Source organism: Leptodactylus fuscus, chromosome 5, assembly GCF_031893055.1.
Source record: "Leptodactylus fuscus isolate aLepFus1 chromosome 5, aLepFus1.hap2, whole genome shotgun sequence".
Lineage (NCBI taxonomy): Eukaryota > Metazoa > Chordata > Amphibia > Anura > Leptodactylidae > Leptodactylus > Leptodactylus fuscus.
Window position 1 is genome coordinate 54,408,960 of NC_134269.1, and position 18,984 is coordinate 54,427,943.

Below are 18,984 nucleotides of genomic sequence, written 5' to 3' on the forward strand. Positions count from 1 at the left end.
GATAGAGATGTGCGCCAGAGATGCAGCACCTCACATTTTTACTGAAAGCTACTGTATATGCCATTTGTATGCCTCTATAAATAGTGACCAATATATCATTATGTGGTTATGTGGAGCACACAGTCAGCACTAGCTGTTCTGTTTGCAGACTGCTTACGGAATAAAAATAGAGTGGCCATTCATGGTTTTTAAGGTGTTTTAGTCACAGAGGTGCTACTATCTCAGTGTTCCTCTAAGACATCTGTTGATTTATGATTTGATGTTTTCAGCTTCATTTGCTTTCTGGGTATTTTAGCACAAACTGCACATATGCCACACACATCCTGCGAGATCATTCTTTGGAAAGGCATACATATGGCATGGAGTCAATTACAAAAACCTAAAGAAATTACAACTATGGTTATAACACTGATACAGTGTTTCTGCAAAATTCCAAATTCATACTTATATCTTGGTTAGATTTTTAATAACTACTATATTTTGCTATGGTGGGTGTGATAAGACCACACAATGGGGTAGTTACCCCTAGCAACCAGATTGCACCTCTCATCGCAAACAACAACAAAAACCTAATGGGGTATATTTATTAAAGGTCTAAAACAGACCAGTCACAGCATAGCCTAATTTTTCTATTTTGCTCATGAAATATTAGTTACATTGTGATTGGTTACTATTAGAGATGAGCGAGTAGTATTCGAAACGGCAGTTTCGAATAGCACGCACCCATAGAAATGAATGGATGCAGCTGGCACGCGGGGGGTTAAGCGGCAGGACGCCAGCCCCGTCTGCCTGCCGGCTGGCTCCATTCATTGCTATGGGTGCGTGCTATTCGAAACTGCCGTTTCGAATACTACTCGCTCATCTCTAGTTACTATAGGCCACCAAGATAATTTTTAGACCATTTTAACAAGAAGTACCTTCTCTGTCATGTGGCACCCCCAACGCCGTAGCCAACTACTCACACCCCCTTAAAGGTCATCTTCCTGATACTCACCTACTATCCCAGTTCCCTTTACAGGACATCATTGGGGGGCAGGGCTTTTACAAAAGCTCAAAAAAAAAATCAGTGAACTTAAATACCATATTTTCATATTGAACATGGATATTCGGGGCTTCAGAACCAATTACTATTTGTCCTAAGCTACAATGTTTCCAACTTATAATGGGCATCCTGGAACAGGTCAAATGGTTGTCCACCATTCTACTTAAGCTCTACTTCTCACGGAGTAGAGGACCCATTATAGTGATGGGTAGAGGTCCCAGTGGCATGGTCCACAGCCGTTCTATGTTATCACCTATTCTATGGTTGGTTTGGTGGATATCTCCTTTAATTTTGATACATCAGAAACCACCCTATAGATAGGAATCTTCTTTTTAGTACAGATGAGAAGTGTGTATGCTCTTCTATCAGAAGGCATCTGAGAACATAAGGGAAAATATTCATATCAGGTTCCAGAACATAAACCAAATGCATCAGGAGACCCTCATTCATAGGTTGAAAGCTAAAAGTCTCCTTTGGACCTTTCTTTTGTCAGTGTACATTAGGGTTGTAGTGTACGGTCTACTGTACTATTCCATACAGAGACACCTAGCAAAAAAAAGTAATGTATACCTTGTTATAATTTATAAAAATATGGGCACCTATAGGTGACAAGTGCCACAAGTGTCATCCATTAAATACATAGGTCCAAGGTTTCTGTCTAAAAAGACTCCCAATAGAGTCCTTGGATGCATACTGCAAAGCACAGTGTAAATGGAGCCAAACCCTCAGTGCAAATAACCGGACACGCTGAAGTTTCACATAAAAAGCAGCTTTATTTCAGTCCATATTTTGTTGAGACGTTTCTGGGATGAGGTCATTAGAGATGATGATCTATTCCAGTGCCTTTAATAAGATGTCTGGTCAGCAGCCATGGTGTTCTGCTTAACACGCAGCGCTGAGAGATTTGCTGTCGGCACATGTGATCCAGAAAACATCTGCAACCCTTCCGATCCCAGGTAAAAGCTATGGTGTGATGATGTACATCCACTAAGAAAACCTCTCTCAGTGCATCATTAATAATGGATTTGCTCTCGTCAGTGGCAGTGAAATAGTTAAAAGGCAAGATTTTAAAATATTTCATCTTCGTGAAGCACCATTGTTACAGTCAGGGGATGGAGCATTCAAAGGCTGCCCCAGTACTAGGAAACTGTCCGGCAATGCCATCATATACAAACACACACTGGTTTTGCTTTTTTTTGGAAATTCAGTAAAGACTTTCTTGTACCTTGTGTTATGGTCATAGACGTACAATACATAATAAGCCGTACCAGAAGAAGGCCGTGTGTGCAATACATACCACAGAAAGGATTTGTTACTATGGAGGTGTACAATAAAGTCTACTCTAGCTGTAGACTTTAAATAAGTTGCCAAATGGCAAGAATATAGTTTTTATTTTATATTACAAGTAGCCTCGTCTGCTCCGTCATCCTTTAATATTTATGGTGTCAGGTTTGAGTAATGGTTAAGGCCAGCGTGGGCCTGTTTGTTAAATCACATCTTTCATAAGTGTTTTGGATGGCGGATTCATCTCCCTGTGGTATGTATGATTCATCCATAAACACACAAGGAGAAGAGAGTCTTTATTGAAGAACCTGCGGGAAAGGACAGTAAGTGTAAAGGCGTCACCAACCTGAACACTGTCAGCCTGCACATTCCTCAAACTAATTTGCACATTTAGGATATATCACTGCTGGTTGTCATTTGTAAATTAAGACGATGGGGCAAGAGAGGATAGTCCAATATTGCCGGTGAAAATAAGTATCAACTTAGTAGATCGAATGTCTGGAGACACTGGATGGAGCAGCAGTAGGCCACAAAACTGACGGCCGTTCTCCTGAAAGAGAAAGCAAGGGATGTGTCAGGAGTCAAGGTATCACCTCACTATATACATACACCTATGTATTTACCTTAATATGTGCTGTTATTAAAGGGGGGTTCTAAGCGGTTTGGTTTTTTCACCCCTTAAAATAATATATATTAGATCAGATCATAAGGTCAGAAAAACTGGAGACCCGAGTGGAGACTTTATGCTGAATCCCCAACCGAATGAGGTTAGTATACACTGTATTATTTTACACCTTGCTGGGCTGTTAAACAAAAAAATTAGAACACCCCTAAAACTGTCAGAAAATGCTTAAAAAGGAGTCGTCCCTTCCTATTACATAAATAAAAACAGCTAACAGTTGTGTAAAATAACCAAAGGCGCAGCTGCAGGGCTGGTACACTGGCTGTGACAGTCATGTCGACACCACTGAGGTCACTGCTGCAACAACATTGTAATACTACAGCAAGAAGAACAGAGACTGATGGGGGACCAGGAAAGAGTTGCATATTAGTGGCAGAAGATTGGCAAGTTTCTTCTAAGCTTTCATGAGGTTGGACAATTCCATTCAGTTAAAGTGTTGGATCAGTCTGAAAATGACTCAGAAGAAGTCGATTTACCCAATAATAAACACACTGTAAATTCTATACAAAGATACATTAATTTTGCCGCACCACTGATTTTCTCAACAAGTCTGAATCTATGATCGTTTGGCATCCTTGGATTCATCTTCATGCCACAATGTTGCAAAAATTAGATTCTGGATAAATACCAACACCAAGGATTAATGGAGTCAAAAATGTCCCATAGACTTATATCCTGCATTACTTCATAAACTGGACACTTTTTTTTTTTTCATATTTGCAAAGAGAACATTTGGTCAGTTTTGTATATGTTAATGAGCTTCTGAACTTTACCTGTCTCTTGCAGTATTATATCCAGGTTTGTATGGCTACTGACTACAGGACCATCCTCTTACATGCAGTAAGTGGGCAGTTCGGATTACAACACCAGAATGCTATGAAGCAACCCAGCTGTAGGTGCAGTAAGTATACTATATATTTGTTAACCTACACTTAAGAACCCATCACATCTTGTTTCTACTATACTCATTACAATACCAATGACTACTACACCAAAAAATACATTAGATAAAGTGCTGCTAATACTACTGAGCCTAGTTCTATATCTGGGATATCCTACACTCTTAGGATCTACAAATATTGGAGCCCATTATTGAGATTTATGGATTACCCTTGATGTAGTCCAGCCATGGGGGTCTCTCTCAAAGGAAAGAGCTTTGGATAAACGATAGTAAACATGGACTGGCTGCAGCGATGGCAGTGCCCTAGAGGACATTGCAGTAACTCCAACAGACTTCTGGGTAATGAGATGTGGGAAAGGCAGCTTACATCTAATAAGAGAGAAGCATAGTAGTCAGGTTATAATACTCCATATAATATACCCCATTGAAAATTAGCATAGCAAGCTTCTGCCCTTTTATTATAAACAACTTTCTAGAAATCATTTACTGATATAGAACTACAACAGAGACCATTTACTTGAACTAGGGTCATCTGCAAGGTAAGGCCGGGGCCTCAAAGGTCAGACCCCCCACCAAACATAATAATATGGCATATTTTACTGATATGCTAATACATTATAAAGTACGTAAAACCTGCTAAAATAGTATAACCATATACTTTTGTGATTCAATGTGATCAGCAGTCTACCAACACAGAAAAGGAATATATTTTATAGCAGACAAGCTCTCTGGATGTCACCACCGTTGCACTCCTTCCCTTTGGGGTCCAATAAGTGGATGCCACTATAACCACCACTTTATTAACACTTTGAGAATTATACCAAAATCTTCATTTATACGGTAGTTATTTGTCATACTAATCCATTACTCTAAAAGCTGGAGTGGCTGGGTCAGAATACACATGGTAGAATGTATAGAACCTGGGGGCAGCACTGCTTTATAGCTCTTCTTTCTAAAGAACATCAGCCTATGCCAGGATCTGGACGCAACTAACATCCTGTACAAACTCATTTCCTAAGTTTAGTATTTACAAACCAAAGCTCAATGCCAATGTGTAGGTGCTAGAATTAAGCTGGGAGTCGCCGTTTTGCAGGCTATAATAATATTCATGGAAAGGTTTTCCTGTTTTGCTAGTAACTGTAGGCAAAAAGATCAGCGTCACCTGGTAAGACCGAGCAGAAAGCAGCATGGAGGGAGCGCAGCGCCAGTTCTTGTAGAGGCAAAACTGAGTCAGTGGACAGACCTATGGACTTCACCTCTACTGGGAGGTGGACGCTCAGTGGCCCAGAGGTGAAAGAAAGCAGCTTTGTTTCAGATATGGGAACAGGCGAGCCACAGCTGTGAGGATGGAAGGAAGGAAACTGTTAACATCACAAGGTGTCTTTCTTTCCTGGAATTCTCTGACAAAGGCATCTACATGTCTAGAACAGCTAAAAAATATTAAACCACGCTCTAAGCAGGCAGCCATTTCCAATCACTTAACAGTGGAAAATTGTGATCACAGCCTGGCACCTATCCAGAGGGACATGGGGCTGAGGTTTATACAAGACAAGATACATCACACAGGGACTATTCAGCAAAATAAAACTGGGCCGTATTGTTTGCTACACAGTTTAATATAATGACATTATTGCTTTATCTGTCTTGTTCTTCTAATGTACTTTTTTATCTATTAAAGAATATCTGTATGACCAGAAAGCAGCAAGAGAGATGCCAGGGTGAAAAGGCTGACCAGGGGTCCTTACTAACCTCAGACCAATGAATTTAAGGCAAAATAGACAAAATATCCAACAAATGCAAACTCTAGATTAAAATTGGTTTCCTATTTATATCTGTATCTAGGGAAGTTGAGAAAAATAAAGTGAGGCACCCAGAGACTTATGGACCCTAGTGCAAAATTTGTAAGAGGGCGCAAACTTACTAAGTGCCATCTACTATACTTGAGTCTTAGGTGGTCTCCCTCAGGTATCAGGGGTTGGTTGTGACTGCTCCATGTGCATAACCCTACAAGCACCACAACAGCTCTCTCTGAGGCCATCACTCAGCTTTCTCAGACTCCTGCCTGGCAAAGTGTTGTAGTCTCCTTATCTGTTCTGTTGCTAAAAAAAGGAAGCTGGACTATGACTAGTTGGTGATCCATACAGAAGTCATAATATATATGAACCAGCTTTCCCTGGATCACGTATATAATGACTGAATAGGATTTTTAACAACTTGAAAAAAAAACTTAAAGGGTTATTCCAGCCTGAATCAATAGATAAAGTGATAAGCGGTGTATCAATGACGGTTCTAATGCTAGCCTTTAGCCACAAGCCCGCGGTATGGAGGAGTTTATATGGAGTGGTGCTCAAGTACTCAAGTATGTACCCTGCCATTATAAGCAATTCAATGCTATGGCACTGAACCGAAACAGCCAAAGACAACGCTCCCACCGCTCCAGTGATAAGTGCTTCAGGCAGGAATACCCCTTTAAGTCACTGTAACTTTACTCCAGAAGTAAAGCTGGACTTACCCACTGCAGCCAATGACTTTGTTGTAGAGATAAGAGGGCAGACCCTTCAGCTGAATATTGTTGTCCACATAAACATACTGTAGCTCCCGGGATCTTCCCAAGTCTGGACATGGAAATAAAGGAGACAATAACATCGATTAATTAGAAATAAAATTGCAATAAAACAAAATTACTGCACGTGGGAAACCTTCGCTTGCAAAATTCAATGCATGGAAAATGCAAAGTCGAATCTTACTCAATACTTGTAAATGGCAAAAACACATTGTTTTCCTGTAATTTAGTGCGGTATTAATAGAGGTTGTGACCTGCCCTAATTATTAAAGACTGAAGACAGGTGAATTTTTAACATTCCTGGTTTATATGTCTGCCTGTAGCTGGTCCATGAGTTCACTGAATCTCAGCCAAGCAGAAACATTAATGTCACTCTATTATACAACATTCCCACCAGGGTATCTGCTGTGGCCATCCGCCATCTTCAGGCTAGAGGGGGCAGAGAGTTCACTCCATAAGCTGCTTGAAGGCACAGTGCAGACCCTGTCAGCAATGATATAACCGTGTGTTAACCCCATGCATGCATTTCACCAGCTGATCCTGTATGGAGAAGCTTCCCCTGCTCTCGCGCGGTGTTGTCACTCTGCTGGCCCCTTGGCCGTAGCCCAACACATTATTTTTTATCACCGCAGCTCAGATGTTGGCAGCTGCAGTACTATTGTCTGGAGAGTAATGCTTGTGATTTACATTGAGCTATGGACTGGTCTAGTGGTGATAGCCAAACTCACACAAAGTCCAAATATGGGAACTTCTGCTAACTGTGCAGAAGGGACAAAACTAAGTGATGTTTGTACAGAGGCAGCACCTTGCCAAGAGCACATTGATGTGGTACAATAGACATTTCGGAGGGGAGGAGAAGGTAGCGATAAAAATGACTCATGCATTAACTCCTGCACTTCACATGTCACAGCAGTAAAGCATCATGGTGTACGGTTAATGTTAAAGCAAGGTTAACCCTTATTGAAACTTGGACATTTATGGATCCCATGATATTGTAATATTCTGCATATACCGTATTTTATTTCTAGATTTCTATTATTCTGGTCTTACTTTTTCTGCAGACAAAAAAGGCTTACAGGAGATTATTTACATCCCTACAACGGCAAAAGATATCACACATGGAGACCCTATAGCTCAAGAGAACGGCATTGTATTCTGTAGTATTGTCTGCCAAAAGCAATGCCCGTGTAGCACAACATCTGGAGATAACAAATGATCATTATTGTCAGATTCAGACATAATCCAACACTAAAAACTTGTTATGCCTCTGTAGACACAGTTGTATGGAGCTATAATATATTCATGTGCATGAGCCATAAACTGTTCCCATCTATCCAAGGGTACCAAACATGTAGCAGTGTTAACAAGGCAGCAGGCATGGGATTTACTAACAGCGTAGAAATTGGGCACTGAATGCCAGTAGTTAGAGTAATGCAAAGGCGCCCATCTCTGCCATTAACTTGGTTTAGTCTGAATATTACACATTGCAGCCAGGGAGGAGATATATGTGAACGTCCTTGACACTGTATATGAATGGTGTAGTTCATGGGCACATAAACACTATCTTTAATGGCCGTTTATAGACGTCTAAAGGAAGAAGTGTCACATAATGTTGACATTTACAAGCATACAATTGGCAGATGAGTTCAGAACGAAAGTAGATTCTACAGGCAGAGCTTAGACTATGTCCTTTTAGTATTTCTATTTATACACATTTCTAGGTTTAATACATAGATATAAGTTGTAGGCTAATCAGAAATATGCACATTCTTAACCCATGCTGTGCTGCTAACTACTGGCCCGTCTGTAATCTCCCCCTTATGTACAAAATCTTTGAACACTTGGTCTATTCTCGTTTAATCCGCCATCTTTCTGCTCTCTTCTTGACCCCTTACAATCTGGCTTCCGCACTCTGCACTCTACTAAAATGGCCCTAATAAAAGTCTTCAATGATCTCCTGACAGCTAAATCTAATGGGGACTATTCTTTTCAAATTTTTCTGGATTTCTCAGCAGAATTTCACACCATAGACCAAAAACTCTTCCTCCCTATGTTCCGCTCTTTCGCCTTGCGGACACTGCGCCATCTCACGGTTCTCCTCTTATCTCTCAGACTGCACTTTCATTGTATCATTTGTGGGCTTTGTGTTTCCCCTCTTCGCCTTGCTGTTGGGGTCCCTCAGGGCTCAGCTCCGGCCCTTCTATTCTCACTCTGCACAGCCCCTATTAGACAAATCAACAGCAGATTTGTCTTTTGGTACCATCTTTATGCTTATGACATTCAACTATACACCTCATCTCGTGACATCACCCCAAATACAGAACATCAGTGACTGTCTCTCTGCTGTCTCTAATATCTTGTCTTCCCTCTATCTCAAACGGAATCGCACATAGACTAAACTACTGCTGTTTCCCTCATCTATTAACCGACCTAGCCCTGTTATTTCCATTTCAGTCTGCGGTCTTACCATAACACTGAGGCAGCATGCCCACTGTCTTGGGGTTACGTTTGGACATGTGGGCGTGGGGTAAAGGAAAGCTCTGAGGCAATCACACGCATGCTCATGTCATCTGTACCTCAAAAACATCTCTAGAATTCGCCCTTTCCTTTCCATGGAAACATTAAAGACTCTTATTGTTCACTGACCATTATTGACTTGACTACTGTAACTCCTTACTAATCGGTCTTCCCCTCACTAAACTCTCCCCTCTATAATCTATCCTGAATGCAGCGGCCAGGCTCATCTATCAGGCTAGACGCTACAGCGATGCCTCTTGTCTGTGCCAGTCGCTACATTGGCTGCCTATTCATTACAGAATGCAATATAAACTTATCACCCTCATCCACAAGGCTCTCCACAATGCTGCATCTCCTTACATTTCCTCCCTCATCGCTCTCTGTCACCCAGCCAGTGCTCTCTGTTCAGCCAGTGACCTAAGACTAACATCCTCTATTATCAGAACCTTTCACTCTCATATCTAAGACTTCTCCCGAGTTGCACCACTTCTCTGGAATGCTCTACCCCAGACAATCAAATTGACTCACAACTTCTACAGCTTCAAGGGGGTTTAAGCTATAAAGGGGATTACTTATACAAACACTTACTGTATACCCTATCTAGAGAATAACATACAAGTGTCTGATCAGTATGGTTTGCCACCAATCACAAGAATAGGGGTACTTGAATGGAGCAGTATTTGCACATGAAGGGTAATGCTTTATTCCTGTCTGTGACACTTCTGGAGACATCTTATCTTTATGGTGGTCCCATAGCAAGTCCCAGAGTATATGCACCACCTGTCACTCCACTGATATGGGGGTACAATGCATCCCTGTTTTCATAACTTGTGGTGACCCCATCGATCAGAGAGTTACACCCTGTACTTTTGAGAGGTGGTGGAATAATGGGAAATTTAAGTGGCGAATATGGTTTTATCTACTTATAATCACGTGAATAAAACTAGATATTAATATTTTTCAACAAACAACAAATGTGGACATCACCTTGGGATTTAGATCAGTCTAGACTTGGTCATATACAATAATGTACACAGGATTTGTTCCCTCAACTAACCAGAAATGTCTGATTATGCAGCAGAGAAGTCACAGCCTTTACTTGCTACTCCATTGTATGACTCTATAGTGGGCACACGTGTACAACTGTGGCCAGTATATTACCATCAGTAGGATACGTGCAAGATGTCCTAATGTATAATCATCCTGTACCATTAGGAGGTTCCCTTTTGGAAACAAATCATTTGTGTATTCTAGATCTCAGGTTTGTCACAAAGTGCTTTCTGTAACTCAGCTTATGTGCTCATATCAGAAGAGTTGGAATGCTTAGCAACAATTCACATTGGAAGTATTTTTGTCTGTAATTTCTCTAAAGAGTCTGTGTGACGTTTGTCATGATTTCTTAGGCAAGTTAACTTGTGATCATTAACGTTTATGAAAAACACATTGGTTTCCATGTTTTTCTACAACACTCACCTAAAGGCAGAGATGCCAGGCGATTCCCAGCCATGGAGAGCTCATTCAGACTGGCTAGCTGGCAAAGGTGGCGGGGAATGCTGCACAGGAAGTTCCGATCCACTGTCAGGTAACGCAATGACTGGCAAAGGTGCAGCTTCTCTGGTAAAGTGACCAAGTGATTGGTGGAAAGGTCTAATGTTTGCAATTCCTTCAGCTTACCAATTTCTATAAACATGAGCACAAGGAGAAAATAAGTCACAATGACACAACTGTTCATTCACAAAAGAAGCAGGTGGAGCCTAAATTCACTTCACTGATGTAAAGAGATTCTGTAGTTGGACTTCAGAACAATACAATGTATCTTGGCTCTATGCAAAGTAAATGGTAATGGGGTTGATCCAAAAATAAAAAAATATTAAATTTACAGATTTGGAATTTATTTTATTGCTCGTACACAATACTGCTGCATACCATCGAGTGTCAGTGGCTATGTATACTCAGCAGATCAGTCCCTTAGCCTGGATCTTCTTGTACATTTGTGTCAGACTGATTGCTGCTACTATGCAGGTCAGCCAATATGGGTAAGTGAACTTACGGTATCTTTCAGCACAGCATAGCACAGGGCACCAGAAGTGGACATACTGAAGAATTAATAGAACCAGGCACCTATTACTCCTACCCTCCGGTCACACACTCCCCCATTTAGTTTCTGTCTGATCTTGTCCTGCTTGCCAGCGGATTTCTTTTGGGCTGGAGTTGCACCTGTCCCGTGGGTGACAAATAAATAGTTGGACTTTATTGTAATCGACTAACCCAGTGGTTCTCAACCTCTTCAAGCAAAGTTCTCCCTCGTAAGAAAACGTGACCGGCTGACGTCATCTCTGTATGCCTTTGGAGCAGGGGGAGCCCAGGACAGGTAAGTAACACTGTATTTCTTCGATTACCTCATCGTGGCCTTGACTAATTATATTCTGAGGGTCTGAAGAGACCCTCAGAGTACAATTGTAGTTCGTAAATAATGAACCCCACAAACTACCACTGGTAGGGGTGTTAGGTAGGGATTAGATTCCCAATGGAAAATTTTATTTTTTTTTGTTTCACAATTAAAAATGTATATTTAATCGTGGAACAACCACTTTAGTGTTGAGGTAGCAGTACATAACACAGGCTGCCCTACAGCCTATACTAGATAAATCAGAGCTCAGGTAAAACAAGGATCTGACATATGTTTCAGGAGATATGCTGCAACCATGTCACTCTATTCCCAATGTTACCCAACAGCTACTATATGTGCACGGCCGGCTTCTGGCTGTTCTAACTACATACTAGAAAGAATTAACCTGAATTGAAGAGATTAGTGTGAGTTTGGGATGTGTCTTATAGGCAGCACTGTGCACCACATATCTGTTTTACACAGATGGAGGGGTGGAAACCAAATCCTCTAGTACAGCTACCCCTCTATTAACTTTTACTAACTCTATAAATACCAGGAATATATCCATTCAAGTAACTTAAAAACTTTCATCTTATTAAAGGTGAACCTTCATACAACAGGGTATTGCTTAAAGAGGTTGTTCCATTACAGACACTTATCTCCTATCCACAAGACAGGGGATAATTAAAACATCACTAGGGGGTCTGACCACTGTATTCCCCAGCGGTCAGGAGAATAGGGGATCTACAGTTCCCCCATGAATGAAGCACCAATTCGCATATATGACGGGCCCTCCATTTAGACAAGAGCGATAGTGCTTCCTTCACAGGGTTAATGTAGGGAAACATTCAGTGACACTTATTCCCTATTCTGTTTAGATTAAGGACAAGTGCGTGTAACGGGACAACCCCTGATATATAACTTTACAACCGATTTAGAAGTAGGTGCATATTGGACAATGGATGAGAGCAACTGAAGCAAAGTTTCTGTGCTCCAGCTGCCAGCTCTGGAATCTGTGACTTATATCAGCAGAAGGTTCTTTACGTTTGCCAATAATTGGCACCTTATTCTGCTGATAAAAGGCAGCAACACTGAATTCACTTTGGTTGACTTGCTTGAGTACCCAAACCACTCAGGCTTGTAAAAGGAAAGATCAGAGTAACAACAGATTTAAAGAGGTCAAGACACCACTCCAGATCGGTTATGTTTTAGTATATACTAGGATAAACTGTTTCATATAAGAAATCTTTTGTTAGGACTCTGCATGGTGTTCTTCCACTGTTAGCAATGTCTGAATAAGTTGGTAACTGGGTCTTACCATTCACCTTGTCAAAGGTGCGAGTCCCTATGCAGTCTGGCGCGGTAAGTTCTGTTTGCTCCGAATCATAGTGTATAAGGGCACATCCCCAAATGGTAACACCCGGGTGTCAATTTATTAAACATTAATATTCAGGAGGAACAGAGGAACACTGCAACACTGAATATCATAAAAATATGATCCAGAATTGTTACTTTACGAGGAATACCAACAGGTTCTTTTTACAGCTCCTCCAAGGGCGAGGTTCACTTTAATACCATGCAATGGTTTTAATTCCTGGTAAATAAAGTAGTTTCATTTTACAAAATGCTGCTATTGTTCAGTCATTTAATACAAAGTGTGCCTGTAATGTGGTTAAAAACCAAAATGTTCAGAAAAATGGTATGTACATTTTAGTACAAAGGCATTACGCTATCAGTCTTTTATTCTCCTCCTGCCGCAATGAACAACAGATCAGGGTTAAAAGAACTTCCAGGAAATCAGACTGTACCTGGACAGTTGCAGTATTAATCACACAGCATTTCCTTTCACTACTACTTCAATATTACAAGAAGACGCAAGGTTCTGACTGGCAAGATCTCGGCGATCTCAGACACCTGCTGAGGCTCTGTGACGCAGATGTTAATGTAGGTCACAAGTTACCTGGAGGAAGGTATTTCAGGCGGTTGTTTGTTAGCCGTAAATGGCGCAGTGATTTAAGTCTTCCAATGTCAGGGCAGAGGATTTCAAGGGCATTATCACTGAGGTCCAAGGACTGCAACTTCACCAGCGAACCAATGGCTGTAGAGAAAGTTAGAAAGAACTTTGAAACTGCAAATGTGCTGAAACCTTCTGACTTCTAATCAATTCAATATTTGTGCTGAGTAGACAATGGTATAGATTTACTATTGAAAATGCACCAGAATTTTGGCCCAATTTGCACCAAAAAATAAATAAATTACTACAAAGTATAGGAGCCTTGAGAAAAACTAAGCAGACTCAGAGATGGTGTAAATGTAGAAGAGACAGGCTAAAGGTATGTTCACACACACACAAAAAAGTCTGCTTCAGGTTTTAGAAGTAGGTTATCAAAGTGTTTTTTCCAAATACTTTGTGGCTTTTGAAGTAGATTTTGAAGATTTTTTTTGAAGCAGTTTTTTTTGTTGTTGTTTGTATTTTAAGGGATTTTTCCTAGAATCCAGCGTTCGGTTTTCTAAAATTATCTTTTTCCCCAACATTTCATTGACTGTCAGCTGAAATCTACGTGAAGATGGCACATGATGCTTCTTTTTTTGCCACTGCATCCAACTGAAATAGGCAGATTTTGAGATTGAAAATGCCTCAAAGTCTGCTGCAAACATCCTACCTATACGCCAGATTTGTCATCCAGCATCATTCATTGTGATAAATCTGGTGCATTTTTAAAGCAGTCTATTGCAATTTTGCACAATTACCGTATTTTTCGGACTATAAGACTCCACCCAAATATGACAGGAAATGGGGGGGGGGGTGTTTTATAATCTGAATGTAGTGAGTGGGGTGCCAAAGGAGGAGCAGGGGTCACATCGGGCAAGAGCAGGGTTGCTCGAAGTGATATGGTTCCCCAACTGCTACAGTCAGCCCAGGTGAGGTGAACACTTCTACTCACCTCTCCTGGGCTTCTGTTCCATCCTGTTCGGGGCACTTTCGGCCTGTAATTGAGGTCACGCATTACAGACGTCACTGCTGGGACCTGTGATTGTGCCCCAGCATAATGACATCAGCACACCCCATGTGACCACTGAGGCCCAATAACAGGCCCCAACAATGAAGTCTGGGATGTGTGACCTTCGTCGCAGACTGAAGAGGACCAAAGATGTTGAAGAGAGTCGGATTGAGCAAGGATGCCCAGGAGAAGTGAGGTATGGAGTGTATAAGTGTTTTTTATTTTCCCATCACCTCCCCTGCTCCTCTGATTATACACTGGGGTCCGAGGAGACCCCAGTGTATAATAATAGCACCTGGTCACTGTGGAGCAAATTATACTGAATGGGGGCCATTCAGGGGAGCATATTGTTGGGGCCAGGCAGTGCAGGCACATTAAGAGAAGAAAGCCTGTGCCGTCCGAATGTACCTCCATCACATGACTGGAGTGTGCCACAACAACATAGTCAAATTCCATTGAAGGGCCAATGTGACCTGTCAATATAGTTTTGCAACAGATGCAGGGTCACAACTCCCATCATGTGTGGGCAGGTTGGGATGATGGAGCTATAGTTTGACAACAGCTGCAGAGCCACAGTAGTTGTGCAAAACCGCTGTCCCCAAACAAGAGTCTTACACAACAAGTGGCCCTCTAGCTGCTGGGTTTCTACTGGCTGCTAATTGACAGTTTCTCCCTATACACAGTAAATGGAAGATGCTGTCAGTCAGTGACTCAAGAGTCCACCATTCACATATGCAATTTTAGGAATGGAAAAATATAGATGGTCAACCGACAACACGTGGAAACTGAAATTGCGATTGTCACTTGTGAAAAGCCATAAGGAAAGCATGAAATAAAAGAACTGGCACACATATTTGTGACACCTACCAAGAGAGAGATGGCTCATTTATATGCTACATTTTTTTAACAATAGGTGTAACTATGTCATGCAAGCATTAGGCCACATTATAACATAAGAGACACTTACCTTCTGGGACAAATACAATGTTATTTGAGTGCAGATACCTTCAGAAACAAGAAAAAATACAGAACAGCTGTTACCCTGAAGGACTTGGACGTACATTTCCAGACATGTTAATACACTAGAAGCATCAAGGACAAAGAAGAGACACTGTTCCTGTATACTACTGAGAGGCAGGCAAGCAGAAGTAAAAGCTGTCACTTGGTTAACTCATTCTCGTGCCTTAGCACTTTTTAGACTCTTAAGTACCAAAGAGCTCATCATACAACAAGCATTTCGGATCAGCCCTATTTCACACCAGACTTCTGGGCAATGCATGCCTGTCCTATTGGAAAAAAATGGAAAAACCGGCGAATATATGGTTTCTATATGCCTGTCCTATGTAACGTATATGTGGCCTAAGCAAATGATGTGATTCTGACATGGCTGGCCACACTTACGACAAGGCTCTGTGATGTCAGAAAACTTTTCTGATAGTTGATTTTATAATATACAGTGATCATTGGCTCTGTCATTTACTAAAGCTGAAAATATATTAATATAAACCAAACCGTTTCATAAAATAGAACCCATAAGAAGAAAACTAAGGGCATGAAGCATCAAGAAACTCGTCAATACAGTTTGCTCTGACTCAATAAGCAGTTTCCAAAGTAAAAAAAAAACAAAAAAAACCTAGGCGCCATGGGCTCCTACACTGGAAGATTTAGGAGCAAAAATACATTTTTAGTTGCCAAACCGTATAAAGCTTGCCAGTGGTTCCTTTTAACAGTAAAATGCTCTCATCAGAGCACCCCCACCCAGTAGAATACTCTTCCCTGTGACATATAGTATAATGGCCTCCACCCCCAGAATATATGTGACTCACCCCAGTGCCCTCCTTCACTATATACGATACCTTCCCTAGTGGCTCACACCTTTTATAATCCTTTCTCCAGTGGACACCATCCTTTACAATGCTCTCCCGAGTGGCTCAAATACTTTATAATACAGTCCCTAGTAGCACAAACGCTTTATAATACAGTCTCTATTAGCCCTCACCCTTTATATGGCTCTTCCTAGAGACTCCCATGCATTATAATACAGTACCCAGTGGATCCCCTTTATAACGTTCTCTCCAGTGCCCCCACCCTTTATAATGCAGCCCACAGTGGCCCTTACACTTTATTATATGAAAGCACAGGCCGATTAAGATGGTTCATCCACTCTACCAGGTTTCACACAGTATGTAACCTGCCACACAAGAGACAACAAAACACTAGACTTGCTCTTTGCCAATGTAAGGGATGCATATAACTCATCTGACCTACCACCCCTAGGTAGATCGGATCACAACCTGGTGCATCTGCGACAGATTTACATGTCACTTGTGCGTAGAGAACCAGCTGTTACCCAGACAGTGAAAATTTGGTCAGAGGAAAGTGTCGAGACTCTGAGGGACTGTTTTAATATTACAACATGGGAAGTGTTGCAAGAGTCATTTCCGAGTGACATTGAGGGACTTACACACTACATAATGGACTGCATTAATTTCTGTGTAGACAGCACGGTACTAACTAGAAGGGTGAAGTGTTTCTTCAATAACAAACCATGGATCAACTCTGAGATTAAAGCTCTTCTCAAGGAGAAAAAGAGAGACTTTAGATCTGGTGACAAAAATTGCCTGGGAGAGGTGCAAAAAAGTTGAGATGGCAGATCAGAGAGGAGATGGCCAACTACAGGCGGGAGATGGAACTACAGGTGGGGCAAGGAAGGCTCAGCAAAGTGTGCAATAGCCTTAAGGCAATATCTGGCCACAAGCAGAAGGAAGGTCTCCAGATAGAAGGAGATAGGAAATGGCTTAACAAGCTTAAAGGGGCTCTATCAGCAAAATCATGCTGATAGAGCCCCACATATGCGTGCATAGCCTTTAAAGGGGTTGTCCCATCACAAGGATCCTATCTATACTGCTTGTTAATGTGAATGTAAAACTTTTCCTAAATACATTGCTTCAGCAAAACTGCTTTGTCTGTCCACTATCTTACTTTATTCAATTTTTTGTGGCCACAGCCCTGACTTAGCTGCTCCTGAGTCAAATGATGTATCTGCTGCTCTCAGGGGGGAGGGAGGAGGGGCTAAGTGCAGGGAGCCTGTGTATCTAGCTAATCCTGTGTCTACACCATGTGACCTAGCTTCCTGTTAGCAGATAGAGGAGAGGAGCTGCTTTCATTTCTTCTGTTCTCCCAGTTATCAGGCTAGCTAATTCAATTGTGTTCATTATGGCAGAGACAGGCAGTCTCTGTATGTAACACAGAATGGAGTTGCTGCTGCCTGTACTTCATAGTCCAATGTGGGTGGGCGGAGCTACACTTGAATTTGGGGGCGGAGCTAAACGGCAGGTTGCCTGTGAAACCCCGCCCACCAAATGATGCAAGAAACCAGGAAGAAAGAAGATTTTACAAGAGTGAAGACTGCTGATTATGTGAGGTGGGAATACCCCTTTAAAAAGGCTATTCAGGCACCGGTAAAGTTATATTAAACTACCCCCCCCCCCCCCGTTTTAAAATAATAACCTAAAAAAGATCGTGCACGCTGGGCGGGAATTCAGGTTGCGCTGTCTTCTTCATCCACGCCTCTTCTTCCTCCAATGTCTTCGGGTCCCGTCCTCCTCTGGCGCTTGCTCGCGGACAATGCTCGCGGGGGGGGGGTAGTTTAATATAACTTTACCGGTGCCTGAATAGCCTTTTTAAAGGCTATGCACGCATATGTGGGGCTCTATCAGCATGATTTTGCTGATAGAGCCCCTTTAATCTATTCTTCAACAGATTTGACTCCACCCCAACTATGCCCTCACCAGCAGGTTAGTTAAGCCCCCTCCCTTCACACACCAAGACCCCACCCTCATTGAGTCTCAAGCATGTAGGGAAATCAAGACAATTAAAGACAAGGCCAGAGGACCGGATGGGATAAGCACAAGAATTCTTAAAATGTGTTGAAACCAGCTGTGTGGTGTTATTACACACACGTACAATACGAGCCTGAAGCTGGGAGTGGTACCACAACTGTGGAAAACATCTTGCGTGGTACCAGTCCCAAAGAAACCCAACCTGATGGACTTCAATGGCTACCGACCGGTAGCATTGCCATTTCACCTGATGAAGGTCCTAGAGAGACTGGTCCTGATACATCTACACCCTCTAGTGTGTTCTGTTATGGACCCCCTCCAGTTTGCCTATCGGCCGGGCATTGGGGTGGATGATGCCATCACCCACCTTCTTCACCTACAAAAGTAGGTGAAGAAGGCCTCTGCAATAGTAGGCCTCATCACTGATGGTGACGATAGGGAGTACAGAGTCTTAAACCGGGATTTTGTAGACTGATGCCAGCAGCAGCACCTCAGGATTAATGCTGGGAAGACCAAGGAGATGGTCGCAGACTTTAGTAAGCAGAGAAGTGCTCTGAACCCGGTGAACATCCAGGGCACAGGCATTGAGATAGTCAAGACCTATAAGTATCTGGATGTGCTCCTCAGTAATAAACTGGACTGGGATGATCACTTGGAGTTGCTACACAGAAAGGTTCACAGCAGACGCTACCTGCTCAGGAGGCTCAGGGCCTTTGGAGTCCAGGGGCCACTTCTTAGGGCCTTTTTCAATTCTGTGATTGC

General features: G+C 42.0%; 1 protein-coding gene across 1 annotated transcript in view; it reads right to left on the reverse strand.

Annotated features, from left to right (window-relative positions):
• Positions 1-1,795: 1,795 nt before the first annotated feature.
• LRRC28 (leucine rich repeat containing 28) overlaps positions 1,796-18,984 on the reverse strand; it is a 32,256-nt gene continuing 15,067 nt past the window's right edge. The window contains exons 4-10 of the mRNA XM_075273212.1: positions 15,348-15,385; positions 13,339-13,476; positions 10,463-10,669; positions 6,422-6,524; positions 5,072-5,247; positions 4,119-4,278; positions 1,796-2,876 (exon numbers count right to left, since the gene is read on the reverse strand). Coding sequence (XP_075129313.1) covers positions 2,804-2,876; positions 4,119-4,278; positions 5,072-5,247; positions 6,422-6,524; positions 10,463-10,669; positions 13,339-13,476; positions 15,348-15,385 — 895 coding nt within the window. The 3' untranslated portion in view covers positions 1,796-2,803. The remainder of the gene's footprint in view (positions 2,877-4,118; positions 4,279-5,071; positions 5,248-6,421; positions 6,525-10,462; positions 10,670-13,338; positions 13,477-15,347; positions 15,386-18,984) is intronic.